The sequence below is a fragment of the Coloeus monedula genome, assembly GCF_965178545.1.
Source record: "Coloeus monedula genome assembly, chromosome: 2".
Classification (NCBI taxonomy): Eukaryota; Metazoa; Chordata; class Aves; order Passeriformes; family Corvidae; genus Coloeus; species Coloeus monedula.
Window position 1 is genome coordinate 11,156,827 of NC_138782.1, and position 20,617 is coordinate 11,177,443.

Consider the following 20,617-nt stretch of genomic DNA (forward strand, 5'->3'; position numbering starts at 1 on the left):
TTGGTCACAGCCAGCAGAGCTTCATGACAGGAACGTCCTGCTTATCGAACCTGATTTCATTTTATGACAGGGTAGCCCACCCAGCTGATCAAGGGAAGCCAGTTGATGTCACCCTTTTGGATTTCAGTAAAGCTTTTGAAACTGTCTCTCACAAGATCCTTCTGGACAAAATGTCCATCCCCCAGCTGGACAAACACGTCCTCTGATGGGTGAGCTCATGGGTGGGGCACAAAGGGTTACAGTGAGCAGGGTGACATCAGACTGGGGACCTGTCACTGGCAGGGCTCTGCAGGGCTCCATTCTCGCCCCTGTGCTCTTCAACATCTCCATAAATGACTTGGATGCAGGACTGGGAAGGATACTGAGCAAGTTTGTAGATGACACAAAATTGGGATGAGCTGTTGACTCCCTCCAAGGCAGAGAGGCCTTGAAGAGAGACCTCAACAAATCAGAGAGACGGGCAATCACCAACTGTGTGAAGTTTACAAGGGAAAGTGCCAGATTCTGCATCTGGGACGGGCAACCCTTGTTGTGTTTATAGACTGGGGAATGAGAGGCTGGAGAGTAGTGCTTTGGAAAGGGACCTGGGGGTCCTGGTTGATGGAAAACAGTGACCTGGCAGACAGGAGGGTCACTTGGTTTGTTCAGCCTGGAGAAGAGGAAACCGAGGGCAGGCCTCATTGTGGTCTTCAGCATCCTCATGAGGGTAAGTGGAGAGGCAGGCACTGATCTCTTCACTCTGGTGACCAGTGACAGGACCCAAGGGAAAGGCCTGAAGTTGTGCTGGGAGAGGGTTAGGTTGAATATTAGGAAAAGGTTTTATACCCAGACGGTAGTTGGGCACTGGAACAGGCTCCCCAGGTCAGTGGTCACAGCACCAAGCCTGACAGAGCTCAAGGAGTTTTTGGACAGTGCTTGCAGGCACAGGGTGTGATTCCTGGAGCTGACCTGTGCAGGGCCAGGAGCTGGACTTTGATGATCCTTGTCAGTCCCTTCCAACTCAGGATATTTGAAGTTTCTATGATTCTATAATTTGATTTATTCACTTTTTTACCCTTTTTCATTTACCACGGAATACTTGCAGGCTAGTTATAAGTAGATAATGTATCTTTTCAGAGTGATTTTTTTGGTCACAACAGAAGACTTGGATGCAGAAGCCCTGTAAACTGAGATGGTAAACTTGATGCAGCATTAGGGGGCATTTGTTACTCTCTTGTGAGTGTGAGGAGACAAAAGCAAAGTGATCACTTTGTACCCTACTGCAGCAAGAAGTGGAGGAAGAATATTGCTTTCTAAATTATGTGCAGTAAAATTGTGGCTGATATTCAAACTGTATTTCTTGGCATAGAGTAGGGCCTTCTGCCGTTCATTGTGGCTTCAGAAAGAGCAAGCAGCGGATTCACAGAAGTTAAATCTAGAAGATAAGGAACTAAGGAGAGGAACTCAGAAGTTTGGTAGGAAGAGCAGGGAGATGGGGTTAGAAGCATGAGTAAAAGACAAGGTGTTGGGGACAAAGGTCTGAAGGCAGACGTGGGAATGTACATTGTCCTGCAAGAAGGGCAGAGTGGTAGTACAGAGCCAAAAGAGGGGAAGACAGCTTAGGATGTGTGTGGTGGGCTGTAGAGGAGACCAGACACATCAGGGATGGACAGGGAAGGGCAGAGTCTTTCATACAAGATTAGAACATTAAAACACTTAAATGTTTCTAGATCTAAATCTGAAAAATGTTCATATAAACAAAAGTTTTCACCCCCTCTCTCACTTGCCTTTGAATGCCCCACCAATCTGCCTTAAGCCTTTTTAGAAGGACCAACTCAGGGGAGAGAAATATTAATTCATTCTACATGCTGAGACAGTCTTTGACCTGCCTGCTGAGTCTGCCAAAAGGTGCCAGTTATTGTTGTACTTTTAAAGATGTGAGTGTCTGTATTTACTGGAATTGAGAAATAGTTACCTTTCTGGAATGGCTATCCTCACCTAGTAATAATCATGTGCCAGTGATTTTACTCTTTACTGTAGGCCAAAAGGTTGTATATTCAGTTGCAAATAACTGGAGACATCCATTTTCACATTATCAGGGAGATTATAGGCTATCTCTTTTTCTACCATCAACGAGGTCAGTTTCTAGAAAACGCTGAATGCTGTGATGGTAGATTCCCTCTTCAGGCATGAGGGAACTTTATAAAGAAGATGCTCCATCAAAGTTCAGATAGGCAAAGGAACACTGACAGCATGACTGAAACAATCGCAATTAGAAGGAAGGAAAATTCTTTGCAATATATTGGACTCAGCCATGTTACTTGTATCCATCTTTATAAAAGCCAAGTTCTTAAATTTGCAAACCACACATCATCTTCAGCTTCCACTAAAATAGCTTAGAGCTTTGCAGGTATAGGCCCTGAATGTAAAATGTGGAATACCTCCAAAAACAAGCGTTCAGTATACAAAATTAAAATTAAAGGCCTCTTAATTATATGCCAGGGATCCATTACAACAGTATTTATGGAATGAATAATTATTTTCACTCTAAATTCTTATCTATAATTAAAAAATACAGGAACTGAATTACAAGTACAGAAATGTATCTTAGGTGTTCCTTGCCACTTCAGTAGCACTCTGCTATTTTATTATGATGTCACTGCTTATAATAATATAACGCATTATATCATTATGTAAAATGTTGAGCAGAGGTGGATTTATTGGGAAGCCTTGGGGAGCTGTAACCTCCCTGCCCCCACCCTTTTGCTGCATGTATTTGTGTGACGGGGGAGTGGCTGCGCCACCTCCTGCCTCTGTCTGGCAGCCTCGTGTCGCCATGTACAGAACACGGAATGGGATGGAACAATTTTTCACTCGTTAACTGTGGCATCGCTGACTCATGGCTTTGCTTCACTCTGATCAAGCATTCGTAAACTGTACTTGTCATATTTTCTAATGCATGAAATTATCTTGTTTCTTTGACACAGACACGTGGGCACAAACACACGCCTGCTCTGTTGTGTTCCATTTTTTGAGTGAGAAAGCAGGGCTAGAAAGTAAAGTCTGAAATGCAGCGCAGGAGTTGCAGAATTAAGATGCAGCCACAGTTCCGTGGTTCTGCTGTGCCCTTTCCTCTTTTGTAATTCTGTTTTTGTGTTTGTGAGTACCCAGTTTAAGGATTGTTTTTCTTTTTTTTTTCCCCTACATGGAAAAATACTGAGATTCAAAACTGCTTGGACCTTTCAATCTGATAATTTCATTAAGAGAATGTAATTTGTTTTTTTTCCCATAGTGCAGATATGTTTACCTACAAAGTAAAGCTTTGTTGTAAATAACAACGTAGTGTTTTTTCATCTTTCAAGAGCAAAGTGCAACTCTGATCACATTCACTGGTAGAATTTTGGACGGATTCATGAAAGATTCTCCTTTGTATGAATCCAAAAATGAGAACCTCCACCATGTTTTTACTTTTGCTGTTGCCATTCCTTCACGAATCTCAGAAGTGTTTTATTCTTCCCAGTGTTCTGTGTAAGATGCTACTGGATAAATGCAAAAATTTGTCTTCATATTGGGCAGAACATTCATCAGGTGGTATGACTTTGCACACAGGACTTGATAGGGCTCCTTTGTAAATAAACACTGTTAAAAGAAGAGGAGAAGGTAAGTGGTCATTAGCATCAGGAGAGACCTGCTTCCAGCCACCACTGATCTTTATGAATCACTTTACTATTCAAGAGTTCTGAAGTGCACTGCTATACTACAAGACAAGATGCCTGGACACAGACAGTTATCACTTAAGTCCAAGACAGCCTTTGAAAAGCTAAAATAAAGCTCTTTTGCCCTGCAGGTACATCACTAATGCAGTACTAACTACCCCTTGGTAAGCAGGTTCCCGTATCACTACACTGCAATCTCCAAAGTAGATATCCACTGTGAGTATTTCCATCCTAAATAGGACCCTAAATCAAAGGTGAAAAAAATGCCTCAGCTCCATAGGAATGGTTCCCAATCCCATCTGCTGCCAACTGTATGGAACTGAGAGGCAGAGTGAGCAAAGAGCTTTTATGATCCTTTTTAAGAGCACCCTAGAAGTAGAATCTATAATTATATTGGTACATAGTGTGTCACAAAATATGTATAAACATTAATGATGACATGGTTGAGGACTAAGAATGTCTTTTATATTCATAAGGTAACCTATTAGGCATTAAATTATGCCTTCAGATAAAATGATCATTGATGGCAGTCAGGTTCTCTATGGTGGCCACATGAACAGAATTCATCTCTATGGGAGTAAGTTCAGTAGTAGCATTTTCACTAAAGTCACACCTTCTGGAGAGGACTTTGAAGAGTCTTTTTTTTGTCATCTTTTGAAAAACGATCAAAACCAAAGGTTTTCATATTACCACCGCACTGATAAATGAGAATTTATATTGCTGTGATGGAACTACACATGAAAAGATTCCCCTGGTCGTGCTTCTTGACCTGCTTTAGAAACAAGAAATAAAGGCACCTATTTAACAGAACTAGGTTATTTTTGCAGTTAAAGAGGTTAAAGATCTCTGAAAAAGTTTAGACTGTCTTTGCTTCAGTCCTATGTTGTTAATGATTTCTTTTCTTAAATCAGCTTCAACACAGTTTTCAATTTCAGTCGGGTACTTTGATGCTACAGGAATAACTCTTGGATTTAATTCTCTAGCAATGATTACAATGTAAGAAATAATGAGCAAAATATTGGGGTGGGGGGACAACGAATGACATGACATAATTGCTTGATAACAAAATCCCATGAAGATAAACCATGACAAATCTCTGTCAGAGATTTGGGCAAGATTTGCTGCCCAACCTAATGGGAGAGACACTGCTTGGGGGATGGGAAGAACGGCCCCTTATACACACTTAGAGCAGTCCCAGAGCTGCTATAATCTGGACCCACTTTGCACAGCCACCAACAGATGCAGTTTGGTGGCCCAGAGTGCCAGAAGTCATCCCATCCTCTGCTACGTCCCCAGCCATGGGACTGCACTAGAAAAAAGGAACACGAAATAGCTACACTGGACTGATGTTGTTTGTGCCAAATCTATTCCCACATGCTGGTTAATCTGACTTTGATATTGCTACTTTCAGAAGCTGCGCCCACATTGAGACCACTGTTGTGTTGTTGTGTAACTGATAATCTGCCCTCGTAAGGTGGCTTTTTCCTACTGTACTAGCTGTGCAATTTCCCTGAAATCTTAAGGGCTTTGGGCATACACTGAGTGCAGAAACAATGCAAATATATAATTTTCATGGACAAAACCCTCAAAAATTAGTTCTTAACAAAACATATCCATCCTTGAGCAGCTGTTGTAAGTCAGCATCATCCTTCCCAGGTCATCAGTTTCTCCCTCTCCATCAACTTCACCTAGTAACTAATAGTATCTTCTTTTAGAGTGACACTCAAAAATCTCTGATTTGAGGTCCTGACCAAGAACTGAATTTAGGAGTTATTTTTTTCTTTGAAGTCTTTCCAGATCTATTCACGTCTCATCTCTTTACCAAGACACTTTTTCTCCATTCATCTTCAGAGTCTTCCTGAGCCCCACCGTTACACTTCCCTTTACTGTATGTGGACCACCTGACAATATTCTGTTGTGAACTCAGCTCATCAGATCAGATCTTTCTCTTACTCCCTCAGCCTTTTTTCTGACTTTTCTCCCATTTCCATCCAGTGCCCTGCAGGAAGAGCTAACTGAATAGTCAGGCAGCCCTAGGCTGTCTGTCTTCACATGCAGATCTGCCTTTTATGGTTCTTTAGAACCCAGGAGCATGTGAAGGGAACACCATAAGGAAAATATAAAACAAAAGTCAGCAATAGTTGTTTGCCCAATAACTGGATGTAGTGTCTTGGGGGTGCACCTCACCTCTCATGCCTTAATAATGTAGAATTTATGTGTCCTACATGCTCATCTGGGCTTCCTCTGTAGTTAGTATAAAGACATGGGCACCCAAAGGATGAGTAATCCCATCGAAGGGAGATGTCTCAGATAAGCGTGAAGAGTCAAACGTCAGTGCCTATCCCTATCAATTAACTACAAAAGGAGCCTACCTAATTAGCTTAAATTAGCCATGTAAAGGTAAACTGTTTGAAGATAAATGGAATGATTTGCACTGTAAATGTCTAGCTCCTGTATCACATTATTACTGGTCAGTTAACAGAAAGATCTTAGATGCTCAGATAGTTTCTGTAATAGAACGAGAGAGGCACATAGACTGAAAAAAAAATATATGAGGAAAGGTTTACAAAAAGACACAAAAAGCAGACAGGCATGCAGATCTCTTTAAAAATCTCCTTTTGACTAGTTGGCTAAGATAGGAGAGGATGGGCATGTTTCTTGGTTTACACTTGTAAGAGCTGAAGTCTCAACTAGAGATAATAGTAATATATGGCCAGCACTAGGTAAAGTTAATTCAGAATTTCTAAAGGTAGTAAAGCATAAAACATCTGAAATACACGCTGTGGTGTGTAACCTCACATTTAGAATGACCTTAGCACCTGAGGACAGAAACATGGAAAATATTAAGGTAGTTTTCAAAACAGTCTGGAGAGACCTTGGAGAGCTATGCCCTGTAAGTCCAGCCTCTGTACCAGTGAAATTAGTAGAAACTATATTTTAAAAATGTGTGAACATACAGACAAATAACGTATTGGGGGAGAGTCAGCAGGATTTCTGTAAAGGCAAGTCATGTCTCAAAACTCCAAATTCTTTGATGTCAGCAATCATGTCAGTAATGGATATCCAGCTGCTGCTGATGAAAGTTTGACCACTGAAGACCTTTTTGGAAGGTCTCCCACCAATATGTCTTAAAGAAACTAAGCTGCCATGGAATTAGAAGAAAGCTTCCCTTTCATAGATAAGTAATTCATTAAAAGGTAAGAAACAGAGTAAGAGTAAATGGTCAGTTGTCATGGAGGTCACCAATGGAAATTATAAGCATAGCAGATCTGTACTTAAAAGTAACCTGGCAAAGGAGCAGATAGTGAGCTGCCAGCATTTGCTAATGGTACTAAATTATTAACACTAGTAAAGATAGGACCTGCTGTGAAGATCAGCAAAAGGGCTTCACAGGATGCAGTGACATAGTGTCAAAATTGAAGATAACATTAAATGTAAATAAATTCAAAGTGAAGCACTTTGTACACAGTGGTGTGTGACTCCGTGTGTAAACTGATGCAGTCTGAGCTCAACATTATTCTGGAAGAAGAATGTGGTCCTATAACTCTACAGCTATAAAATACTCAGTTCAGTGCTCAACAGAAGTACAAAAAGCACATTGCAAACTAGGAATTCTTAGAAAAGGACTAGACAGCAAAACAGTGAACTTCAGTTTAGCTGAATTTTTTGTGTAGTTTTGGAGTCCCATAATCTGTAAAAGGATATAGTAGAACTCAAAAGGTTTAGGAAGGGCAGCCAGGATGATTAAAGGCATGAAACAGATTTAGTGAAAGGAATGACTAAATAGACTAGAACTCCTCAACCTAAAGAGGAGGCAGCTGAGATAGAGATCTATTAAATTGTGTTAGGGGGAAAGAGCACAGTAAATGACTGCTCACCGCTTCTTCTAATACAAAAACTGGAGGTCATCAAGCAAAGCTAACACGTGGCAGTTTCAAAATACAGTGATTCTTCACGTAATGTATAATTAAAATATGAACCTCCTTACCACAGGATGTTGTGGATGATAAAATTGTATGTGAGTTCAAAGGCAACGTTCAGAGAAGAGAAATTCACTGAGGAACACCAGCCTAGAAACCACCTCTGGCTCAGCAAATCCCTGAACCACAAATTGTTGGAGCCTAGGAGACTACTTAGGGAAGTCTCACCATATGCTTGCCCTGTTCTAATATTCTCTCCTAGCTAATGATAAGGGATTATGTCAGGAGTGCCTTCAGTCTCAGCAAAAGGCTGTTCCTCTGTTTTATGTTCTGGACATGATGCTGTGCAGAAAAAGCACATCAGACTCAATAGTTTTTGCTCCCTCAGAAATGTGCCAAAATTCATACAAAGTTCCAGAGAATTGCTTGTCTGTCTCTTCTGTGGATGTGTTTGCTGTAATGGAGCTGTTACATGTGGGAATTTTATGAGCACTTCCACTGCATTATTTTATTATAAAGAAATAATTTGGCTATTGACAAACCTAGATAGAAAAAGTAAATATACTCCAATGGATCCATAACTCAGCAAGTGATTCAAAATTTGGCCCTGCACCATGATTCTGTAAGTAGATATTTATATTTAGGCAGCCAGCTTTAGAAAGTATTGTACTAATGTATTTTCTCCGAGAAGTCTTAGCACTAAAAAAGCACGTCTTATCCAATGTCAGGCATGAGGGAAAATTGGCCCTGTACCTCATAGAAAGCCAAGGAGGAAAAGGGCTTGTTCATCTTAACTTTAATACCAAATTTCCATCTGCTGCAGCTCGAAATGGCAGAGATATCACATGTATACAATAGGGATTTATTATAGAGGCAGCAACTCATCCTTAACCACAGCGATGATACTGGGCCTCTGTTATATAGCTGTCTTTAGTGTGTAGACATGCTGATATGTTTGCTCAATAAAATCCAGCTTTCAAGACATACTGTTAAGTTTACATGATCACCAGAGTGAGAGGGATAAAGCTGGAAAAGAAGAAAAGCAGAAGCGAATTAATGCAATAAAGGCTAGGATTTAACAGACAGGGTTGAGTAAAATAAATGTGAAACAACAGGTGTCACTGACTCTTATCAGCATTTTTAATTAACACCTGTTTTTAGCCCAGAGTACTTTGGAAGAGTATGTTGGAGTGTGTCTGTATTTAAAGATAAAGATAGGCTGTTGAGAAGTTACTAAGTAGTGAGAGGTTGGAGGAATGAAGAGGTTTGGGGGTGGGGGAAGCCTGTGCTTGCTGGGTGGGTGTTGCTTGCAGCTTAGAGAAACCTGAAGGAAAGCCACAATGATAAAATTGCAAGGTAGGGAAATACTGCTATGGCAACAAAATATGTTCTCCTGAAGGAATATGAGTATGAAAAAGGAAATGAGGAGTGTAGGAAATTCAAAGGAAGTACAGATTACAAGAAAAGACAGAATCTAGTTTAAAAAGAAATAAATTGGAATATTTTTGATTTATGTAATAATATTTCATGATAGTAATGAATTTCTGCTATTCAGACTTTTATGGCACCTACTCCTGAAAATTTCAGAGCACTTGACAGGTATGAAAGAATTCTCATTCACAGTAGGAAGAGGATGCAGCCATACTCTTCAGTGGCCCATCCTACAAGAACCCAAGCCAACATGAATGACCAGCATCACATGGGAAGTGTGTGACATAAATGTTCATAGAATCAGGATCCTTAAACAAATATTTCTTCAGTGTAGGCATGAGGCAGTTCCAGAGTGTTACAGTAGTGCTGGTTTATAATTAATTTGAGCAAAGCTCAACAAATAGATTGCGTATCTTTCTTTATACCTAGACCCACTGTTTTTTCTGGAATATTTCATACATCCAGACTATTTCTTGCTAAATATGTATTTTAAAGGTTTGAATGATCCCTTATTATTAAGCTGCTTCATTCAAAAATTAACTTGGTTTACTTGAAAATCTGACTCAAAATTCTGTCCTGAGAAGTGTGTAGGACAGAGTCACCTGAACTATTTCACACAAGAATACATATTGGTTTCCTAGAGCAGAATATCACTCTAGAAGACAGGAATCACATGGTAACATTATTAACTTTTTTTATGGTTGGTTTGGGAATGACCTCAAGATTCACAGCCAGTTAGAGCCCTCAGGGGCTTTCTCTTGCCAGAGAGTCATACTGTCTGGCTCCCCTTATTAGCTTTCTCCTTCCTCCTCTTTTTTTTAATTTGGTTTGCTTGTTCGCTTTCTTGCTTCAAACCAGAGGGTACCCTTTGAAGTGAAGGACATTCAGTTCCAACAATCTATAAAGTTGTAGGTGGACTTCCTTTAGGTCAGAGATAGGTAACCTGATGGTATCCTTCAAGTGACAGAAATTTTGGGTGCCTTGACATACTTCTATTTCTGTATTTGTATACTGTATTTTCTCATGGTTATTCACTGACTTTACCTGAGATCTATTTATGCATGACCTTTGGAAGGTTCCATAAGGGATTTCTTTTTAAACAAGTCACTCAGGCCACAAATCCAGCACTTCACTTAACATACCCATATTTAGGGCTGTGGAAAATTATAGGTCATAAACCCATACATTAATGCTTTGCTAAATCTGGGCCTGAAGGGATGTATAGATTATACCTGGACAATCTTTAGAGCTCCTGCATCTAAAATACAATTTAGGATACACTTTAGGAGATTATCCCCTTGACTCACACACACATAGACCCAGTGGCTGTTTCCCCATTAGCCTTTGGTGTGCTCTGCAGCACTTTCTCTTCGTCGGTATCTTAGAAGGTAACAAGGCTGTGAACCCTCCTCAGAGGTTTGTGTGGCCTGTTCAAAGGAGCTCATAATCTAAAAACACAGTGGCATAATAGCAGGAGGTTGGCAAAATAATACTGCTGGCATCTCAGAGGGTGGAGCTTTCCATTGATCCTTCTGCCACTTCCCTACTAACCTACAAAATCACTGGTGAATCTCAGCCAATTTAACAGAGGGTAGAAGTCTCAGAAATAAGCAAATGCCTGCAAGTTTTGTGAAAATCAGCAACCAGTTGGGGTTAAATAGAATGCAGGAGGTTATCTGTGTCCCAAAAAGCTACAGCGAAAGTTCAGCAGATAGAAGTTCTGCCAATCAAGACATGCTGAACACCAAGCATGGTCCACATGGCCTCTTGTTCAAACCTTTGTTGGGAGGGAGCTGTGGATGCCCTGCTGGGAGAAGGCCAGTGTCATCTGGAGCGTGTTTTGGCAGGGTACCTTGGGAACAGGAAGAGTTACTGTGCTGAGCCTGTGTAGGAGGAGGTGTAAAATAGGTTCTTTGGAGAGTTCCTGGTCTTCAGGCTGCGTTCAGTTTTCTACAACCACCTTATTTAAAATACGGTGTCCTACTGAACTCATTAGGGTAAAATCATATCAGGTTTTGGTTGACTTTTGTTTAAAGTGAGGCTTTTTGGTTGTTTATTTGGGGTTTTTTAAAGAAATTTGAGATCTTGACGTATTTCTTTATCTCCAGAAAGTCTTAAGTACCACTTTTTCAGCATTCAATATAAAATGTAGGATATAAATCTTTGACTAATACTGTACTTTATATATGATGGATTACACAGCAATCTAAGTCTTCAGCATTTACTGAAATTTTACTTTGAAGTATTTCATTGGAGGTCAATAGAATTTCAGGGCTGTCATTTTAAGGATCATTACACATGGGAATCTTTCCTGTGAAATATACAAGTCCTTTTAGCCCTGGTTTTGTAAATGGGCTCTGAAGCTGACATACAGCTACATGCCTAAAGCAGTGGTGTTGTGTTCAACAGTTGGTCGAAAACCAGTCTGTCCCCATTTAAATCAACCACTTAGCAACCTAGCCACACACTTTTTAGGTTCTTTAACCTGATAATCTCTAATCATTCTGGCTCACAATTCCAATGGAACGAGGTTCAGAGTCATTTTGCAGATGTCATTCTTTATTTGAATATTGTCTTATTTAAAAGGAAAATATTTCAGATAATGACAACATATTTTGAGGGGGAAAAAAAGCATGAAAACCATTTCTGTTCCAAAAATTGCTGATATGAGAATTTATGAGGAAACAGCTCCTTTTATGAATAATTATTATTATTGTGTTTAAGAAATGGGCAAGATGCCTAGAAATTGAATGAAAGAATGAGCTATTAAATTGAAATATTAAATGAAATAACTGAATTAAAAGTGATCGTGTAAACCCAGCAGTAAATTCTGGGAGCTGTAGCTGATTGAACATATTTTCATCATCTGTTTTGTATGCTTAAATACAATTGCTTGATGTAAGTAAACACTTGATTGATATTCTGAATACTTTAAAATCTGCATATGCATCATGGAATACTGAACAATTAAAACTTAATTTCAGTGTAGTTTGATTACATGTAAATTATTTCAATATTCATTTTTTCCTGTTCTGTTTGCTCAGTGCATATTTAATATCCACTTTTTGAATGTGTATCACTCTTGATTGGACTGTAAGATGAGGAGGACTCTGAAATTTCTTCCATTAAAAAGGATTGCCTTATAAATATTATTTGTGCCACAGCTCTTCCCCTGCAGATTATTTTCTAAATGTTGTGTACTCTTATTGAAGACAAGGAAAAAAAACTACTGCAGCCCTCCTTTATCAGCCCAGCACAAGGAATATGCTTACATGGTCGATGAGCATGTCTAAGAAGGCTTGTTGGTTGTAACTAGTCCCTAAAGAAATGTTTCCATCTTTTCTGCACTATATTGCTTGCCTGCATGAGCTCCCTCTCCCTTCCGTTCCTCCTCCCTCCACATGATTTTTATTTTTTTTCCTGGTTCCTGGAGGTCTTATGAAACACTTTAATATTGTGGCTAAATATTACAGGTGTTTTCGAGTTGACCATTTTCAGTCTGAAAAATGTGTCTCTATCTTTAAGTGACCACATTCAATTTAGGAGTTGTGGAATACAGATGAAAAGATTTTGCCTTTTTATATATTTGTAAAACATTTTCTAAAAACCAAAGAGACTTCTTTTTCCTTCTCTGCAGGCTGCAATCCTTACACATTTTTTTGATCAACAGTATTTCAAATTACTTTATTTCTGAACATTCAACAGAAGGAAATCCCAGGCATTTGTTTCTCTTATTATTTATGCCAGTGAACAGAATAGCCTTTCTGAAGTTACAGATAACATTATAGCTTTTTATTACTTATATATTTTAGTTAAGAATGAAATTATTTCCTGGCATCTTTTTAGTTAAGTCATATTCCCAAAATACAGGCAGGCAGCAAGTTTGTCGTCATGGAAGGCAGATCTGGATTCTTCTCTGCCTTGACCATTTTTGACCTGCATGACCATTGTTATATTATTCACATTTCCCCTTGATTTCCTTGCCCATAATAATTTTTTATACTTTTTAGAAGTGCATATAATAACAGTATTCTTTTATTATATGAGAATTTGAAGTTAATATTGTATCTACGAAATGGCTTGCAGGGAAGTGTTTTCCTATGTGTCCTACATAGTTAATTGCAGTTTCAGAGTTCTAATCTTGAAGGTCATATTTCTGTTGCCTGTCACTTTGACCAAACAAGTGGCTGAACTTCATGGTTTGCAGGCGGATTTCCTTATCTCTCTTTTTCAAGAGACATATAAGTCTTGATTGCTGGAGTTATTGTGAACCAAGCAATAAGGGGCAAGGTGGAGGAAGGGGTGGGAAGACACTGTTCAGCACCAGGACCCTGGAGATTGCATTTTAGAAAGCAAGTATTGTACCTGGCGAATGTAGCACAAGAACAAAAGGAGGAATGTTTGATAGGGGGTATTTTGTTTGTTTGAGGAGCTGATAAACTGTGTGTGCTAACAACAGTAAGAAGTCTTCCCAGGGTAAAACATGCTTATAAACCAGGTATTAGCTTGAGGTTGGTCTCATAGACCTCTCTCTAACGATTTCTGTACATTAAAACCAACAAAACTTTCATACCAAAGGATTTCAAAATTATCTTCTAGTAAAGCTAGGCTAAAAAATGCTGGATATTCCTGACTGATTTAATACTGTTGGCCTAAGTAATACAAACTCTTTTTTGTAACATCCACCTTCTTTTAAAGCAATTCAATTTATAATAAATTATGAAGTAACTGTGATGTGATTTTTGTTTCCAACACTCTTGGTTTGTGAAGAGCATTTTTAGGTAGTCTTTCTTTTTCCCTTTTTTTTTCCTTAGTACAGGTATGAAAATAATGAGCTAACGTTGCACTTTTATGAATAGGGGCCATAATGAGACTGAAGTGTGTATGTTGATTAAAGGAAAAAAAATCAAAATCTTGATGAAACTGCAAAGAAATGACAGCTTAAGGCCATGATTCCATTCTGCAAGTCAATCAAATGAAAAAGTTATTTTACATTTTTTGGTTGCAGGCATTTTTGCTGTGGCTAAAGCAAATGTCATTCGAATAGTCTATATAGTGATAACTTCAGAAAAACAAAATAATGATACAGATATTCTTTTTAGCCAGTCACAGAACTGGTTTCTGTTCAGTTTACAATATCTCCTCTAAGTACTAAAAATGTGTGTTTAATCCATAATGGAAAAGAAAAATATGCCAGAAAAAAATACAAACACGATAGCTATTCAAGATACACATATTTTAACATGCACTTATTTTTCTTATTTAAAGCATAGCTTCAAAATTATCATTGCAAAACAAAGTAGTTTGATGGAAAATCCATCACAGGAATCATGTTGAAAAACTTCAGATACACAGACATGCATGAAAAAGTGGGGGTGCACTGCCTGTTCCCTGGTGATCAAGAGGTTAACTTTAATTTATTTCTTCCCCTCCCTTAAACTGGTTCTGTGAGGAGGGCTGCAAATTAGTACTTGGAAGGCACAGCAGGGAGATTAGCTTTAGGGAGGGAAGGACTCCCCACTCCAGCTCTTAGGAACCTCACCTGGAGAGTGCATTTCCTTTTCTACTTAAGCTAACATATTGCGCCTTCTTGTCACGAATGTTATTCCTTGAGGAAAAGTCCTCTCTGGCTCTATCTTGCAATCTGATGAATCATTCCAAGTGTGTGGTAGAAGAGAGGAGAGCGATAAGGCTGTAACAGGAGGGAGCCAGGAAACTGCTGAGGCTTTGGCCAGGAACAGGAATCCTGGTGTGATGCATCATATGGGACTACTTTACCCACCCAGGGGAAGGAGGATTCCCACCTTTCCTCTTATTCACACTGGCCTGAGGAGGAGCTGCAGCTCTGCCCACTGTTTCCTATGACACCACCAAGGTACAGAGCTGTACAAATTCTGGCAGCCATGTGATGCTGTCTGACAATATTCATTTGACAAACACAACCTACACCTCTCCAACTCTGAGAAATTGCACTGCTGTTTTTTCCCCACTGGGGCAAAGAAGTCATCTCCTTCCCAAACTTCCAGTGTCTACGCCTGATCCATTGTTGAAATCATTAACAGGTGAAAAGGGGGAAACGTTACCCCCTTTGTAACGGGGTAAATACAAAATCATTCTATGTGGAATCAATCTTTTACGTCCCAGCAGAAATAAAACTGGGGTATTTGCATTTCTAAAAATAATCACCAAATCTATTTTCATAGCTAATCTTAAACAGTTAAAAATGTGCAATAGAGGAAAATGTGTACAGATAGACTCATTTTCTCATAATACAATGTCACATATTGATTATCCATGCCTAGTATAAGAGAGACATTAGCCCAATGCAGAATTTTCCATTGGGATTAGCATTTGCCAGTGCAGTGTTGTAAATATCCTCAGAAAGCTTCTGATGGATGGCTAGTGTCCTCCTGCTTCTGTGGAATTCCCAGGACTGCACACAAGATATACACAGCCTTGCCCAGTGCCTCCATCCCGTGTGGGTATTTGCTGGCACTCCCAGGAGATGGTGTGTGGTGTCTGGGTAGGACGAAGGGGCCAGTCTGTCACCACAAATGGAAGGAGCTGTTGTTCAGCAAGGCCTCAACCCACCAAAGGAATGGTCCTTAAAGGTGAAGTTCCACATCCACACTGCCCCCTTCCTGTTCTACTGCATCTCTGGGCGATGCTCAGGTGGTGCCTTCTAGAGCACATCTGGAGGTAATTTTTGCTTGTGATTTTGCTCTTTCCCCCATTATTTTACTTCATTGATGCAATCTTTTTCACTGCAGGGTCTCAGAAAACTCTCAGGAGTCTGTGCTAACACTGGGCTAAGGTAGTTATGAGACAAAATAGTTGTCTCATAACTCTACTCATAGTCCCCTACCTCTTTTAGTCCCTGAGGATTAATGACTCCACTGGATTAGCGTCTTCAGAGAGCTGTACTGAGGGGTCTGCAAGGACAAAACTCAGTGCAAAGTTCTACAGGGACCTCTGAAGTAATGTGAGATTTGGAATTAGTATTTTCTGTAGAGAATTTTGAGGTTCCTACCAGCATTGTTGGGGATACTGTTATCTGTGTTGTGGTTGGTATCTTTGTAAAGGATGGTCTTGTTAGGATCTACAGGATCTTCAGCTCCCTTCAGATTCAACCAGATCAGATGGGACTCGACACTGAACCACTTGGTGAAGGTTTGAAACAATGAAGAAGGTTAAGGGTAGTCACTGTCCCACCCCACAGTTCTGCAATCTGAGTATAAGCCTATCGAGTTTCTCCAAAAAAGCTTTGGCATCACTTTTGATGAGCATTGAAAGACTTTGTACTTTGTACGTTAGCAAAATTTGTTGTGACTCTTAAATTAACGTCATCAAGCAACAGGTTTCCTTTTTCTTTCAGGTATCAGAGGTTTGAAAAAGCGTTTCTGCTTGCTGTTGACATTGGTGCTCGAGACCTGTTCATGGTGAGTTGTTTCTGGAGACAGAGACTGTTGGAGGATGTTATTTGTCAGCTTTTGCATACATTAAAACTGTTCCAGGTCATTTGCAGTCTTGGACACATACTGAAGACAGAACTGTTCTACCTTTGCCATCATGAAACTCATCAGTAGGAATTAAGTATCTTTTGAGTCACTGACATTTTCCCCAGCATGGCCTACAGGCTATTCTTAATTTTCCAGGAGATATTATATGTGTTTTTAAACTTTCCCTTTCTTCATCTGACCTGATGTGGGTGAATGTCATCTTTCACTCTAATAAGCTTATACATTTCTAATCCATTCCTTTAAGTCCAGCTGCTGAGTCCTGGACACAGGAGCTGTCCATGTCCTGGGGATCCTGAATGCTCTTAGTGTGTCTCTTGGAGTTTTGTGAAAAGTGACAAATTATGAACGCTTCCGCTGGTACTTTTAAAACAACAAAGCTCAGCAGCATCAACACAAGGGTTTTAACATTTCATGCACTCTCTGCCCCCTCCCATTTAATTAGCTACAAAAGTAAAATTAACCAGCTCTTAAAAGGTCCTCTGTGTGAGCGCTGCAGGAGGTTCTTGTTTTATAAGATCTTGCACCACAATGTCACAGTGAGGTCAGATGGACAAAGCCAATCGTGCTCTCCTAGTCTCTCAGCATGTTGCTGATCCACAGCTGATTTCATTGTTTTCAAAGAAACAATAGGAAAGGGCTTGTTGAAAAAAAGGCCCTTTGAACGATTCGTTTGCTTGACTCTTTTGCATAATGAAGACATTCTGTTGTTTAAATTAAGCTTTGACACTAGATGTTAATATCATTTATCCCATTAAGTCACTTGCCCTGCTAGTTTGATCTTGATATTTAAATTGTATGTTAAATTACACAATTAAATCCTGCTTTTAGGGGTTATGAAAATTCCCTTCTAATTATATAAAAAGTTGTGTGAACCTTTTGATGTTTTTTTCACGGCTCTAATCATCTGGCTTGTTCCATCTAATTAGAAAGATGTGAATACTGCGATAAACTTTCCTAAGTATGCATCAAAAGAATGTGATGGAAATGTCAGACTTTTAGGAAATTCATTACATGTTCTATGTTTACTCCCCTCAGTTTTCCATCTTTTTAGATTCATCTTTTTCCTTTTCTCTCTTTATTGAATGTAACCTCTTCAATACAAATTTTATACCTAATCATGCTAAGCACTGCTGCAGCCGCATATAAGATTCAGACTGTGGTACGCCTGGAGCAGATTAAAGCTTTTTGTCGAGGGCTCTCCCAGTGTACAGATAATAAATAAGCCCTAATTTTAGCCATTCTGACAGAATAAATGTTGCAGCATTTGCCATCAAAGGCCCTCTCTCATATGACTGAGAGCATTTCCTACAAGATCTTTTTCTCTTTCCTTCCCTCTTCTGACAGCAGGATTGAGGGGAGCGCCTCTGTACCAGGGTGGAGAATGCCAATGCTGGGTGAGGAGAGGGGTTCACAGCTGCTTACAAGAGGGAGGGACTGTCAGTACCTGGCTCCACAGGTGATAGATAACATGTTTTACTCTCTCCAAAAAGGCTCTCCAGCTTTCTTCAAGAGGAGTTTCAATGTTCACAGACCAATTAACTCCATCCTTTCCTACTGTTTGCCTTTCCTTTCCTCTCTCAACACCTACTCTTCATTTCCCATCCTACCAATGCCCTTAAACATAAATGTATATTTCTGAAGAGTTCCTCATGGCTTATGTTACTGTGAGATCAAAACCAGTTCTTTAATGTCCTCGTTCTGCTTGCATTACCTTTGAGACTCCTCATAGTTTCCCCTAAATTATGCAAAAAGCAGCACACATACCTGCCTCCTCTGGGGAAATGTCCTTTTGCTAATTCATTGTCTAAGTCAGTCCCTAATGAGCAAACTTTACAATACGCTAGCAGTGGTACTGCTGCAAGACCACTAAGTACAGGATTCAAGAAGTTTAAACATGCATAGGTCATTAAGAGTATTTATTTGTGCCATGGTAATTTCTAGGGAATTTGGCTTCATCGTGCTTAATACTGTGTGAAAATTAGATAACCTGTTCCCTGAAACCTTGCAGTCCTTCTAGGTATTAGTGTAACAATACTACTGCTAAGCAAGGGCTGTGCATCCCTCACTTCTGCTTAATACTGAATGATTCCTATATATTGTTTATGTAGGGCAAAATGCAATTAATAATATACAATTTGACTTTGCATATATTTAAAGTGTTTTTATCCATTTTTACAACCTCAGATAGCTCTAGGAGTCGCATCACCTTATTCCCAATTAATTAAATGGGATTTCAAGAAGAAATAGTAGTCAAAATAAACATACCTGATGACACAAGCAAAATGAAAAAGAAAAAAATCTGTTTTTTAAAGGGGGACAGAGAAGGAACAAAAAGGAAAGGATAGAGAAGAATGGATATAACAGAGGTTGAGGAGGATGCAAACATTGAGTACCCATCACATGAGGCTTCTAAGGAAATGTCCTATATCTTTGAGAATTTACCCTGAGCATCAATTTTACCAAACAGGGCTCTACAGCATTCCCATTATTTGTTTTGAGGTTGGAAAGAAGTTTGAGAGAATGCTATCTGGGGGCTAATTTCTTTCAAAGAAATGAAAAAGAAAAAAAAAAAGGCTTAAAACTACAGCTATAGCGTCACTAGATGATGCCATAGCAAGACACACATACACTGCTGTGTCTCTCCCGGAGCTTTACCCTCACGTCACATCCAAGTCCATCAATTAATGTCATCTCCTACAAAGTTCAATAAAAAAATAAAACTGAAAAGGACATATCACGAACAACAGCTCCATTTATTGGACAGTGACTGATCCAATCTGTGACAGAAAAGATCAAGCAGTGGAAGGGTTGTTAGCTTGAAATCCTTTTATAGTGCATTCCAGCTCTCAGCTGCTGAAAATTCAAAAGGCCATCCCATGTACCAAAGGTAGCAAAAAATGCAAGGAAAAGACACTTTAATAAAACTGTCAGATCTTGGGTGATACACTGATGAGGAAAGTGCCTGCTTCGAAGAAATGTTGGAGTGTTGCCCAGAAATATCCTATAGACAAGTGCACATCGTGTTTCAAATGACTTCTGCTCGCCAACGGCCAGCTCTGTGAGTCACAAAGGTGAAGGCAAAAAGGAATTAGTCCAAAAAGTAAGCAAACTGTTAAATGATAAAATAGAGCCCTTTCAGCAAGCTCCTGATAGGCAGCTGGAAATTGTTTTTATTGTCACCATTGTGTTTGAGAGAGATGTGATCTTTGGACTGATACATTCTTAGGTAATTGTGTGGAAAAAATCTGTCATGAATATGCAGATAATTTAATCTTTTTTTTTCTGTCATTCTTTAAAGTGCCCTGCAATCTGGTGCTTCTTCTTTCTGTTTTTCAGTTTTCTAGTTTAGTTCTGCTTAGACAGTTATAAATTCTTAGAAAAAATCCACTTTCTCTGATTTATTTGAATGAGGAACACCTAAATTTTATCTGAAATGGTCTAATAAGGAGATTTCATATCTGTAATCTTTTCTTTCTAAAGATGGTTTAGAGATGAGGCAAAGACTACTTTTTTTTATTGTTCTTCATGACAGCAACTCAAGGAACAACGAAAAAAGCCACTTACCAACCTACTGCTAACCTTTATTTCTTACAAGGCCCCTGTTAGATAATGATGGATGTGTAGCACCTTTAAGTGTCTTTACTCGAACCAGAAAATGGGCGAAACCAAGACCTGAAATAACAGCTCCTTTGATACACAGAGAGTGCACAGGCTCTTCACTGACAAAACTTCATCATTTGCTGCAGTTGTTTCCATCCAATCCCCAAACTTACTATTTGAAATTGCATGGAGGAACACAATACTTTTCATAGTTTAAGCTACAAAAAGACAATCATTAAGCATTGTCAGAAGGTATTTTAAATAAGTCTGCCTATACATCCAAATCTCTGTAAGTTCAGACTTGTCCAAGAGCCCTTGGGTTTTCTATTGTTATCTAAATAAGCTGACAATATCTGCTGTTTAATCTTCATAGAAATCATACCTTTCTACTCAAGCCCTTTTCTCCTGACAACCAAGTTAGACCTACAAAGAGAGGAAATACAGAGTTCGC

The 20,617-nt window shown here is 39.3% G+C and overlaps 1 protein-coding gene across 1 annotated transcript in view; it reads left to right on the forward strand.

Annotated features, from left to right (window-relative positions):
* Window positions 1-20,617, forward strand: part of WDPCP (WD repeat containing planar cell polarity effector) — a gene marked incomplete at both ends in the record, with an annotated part of 101,682 nt that overhangs the window by 40,581 nt on the left and 40,484 nt on the right. Inside the window, 1 exon segment of the mRNA XM_082276908.1 lies at window positions 16,422-16,485. Within this exon segment, the coding sequence (XP_082133034.1) occupies window positions 16,422-16,485 (64 nt within the window).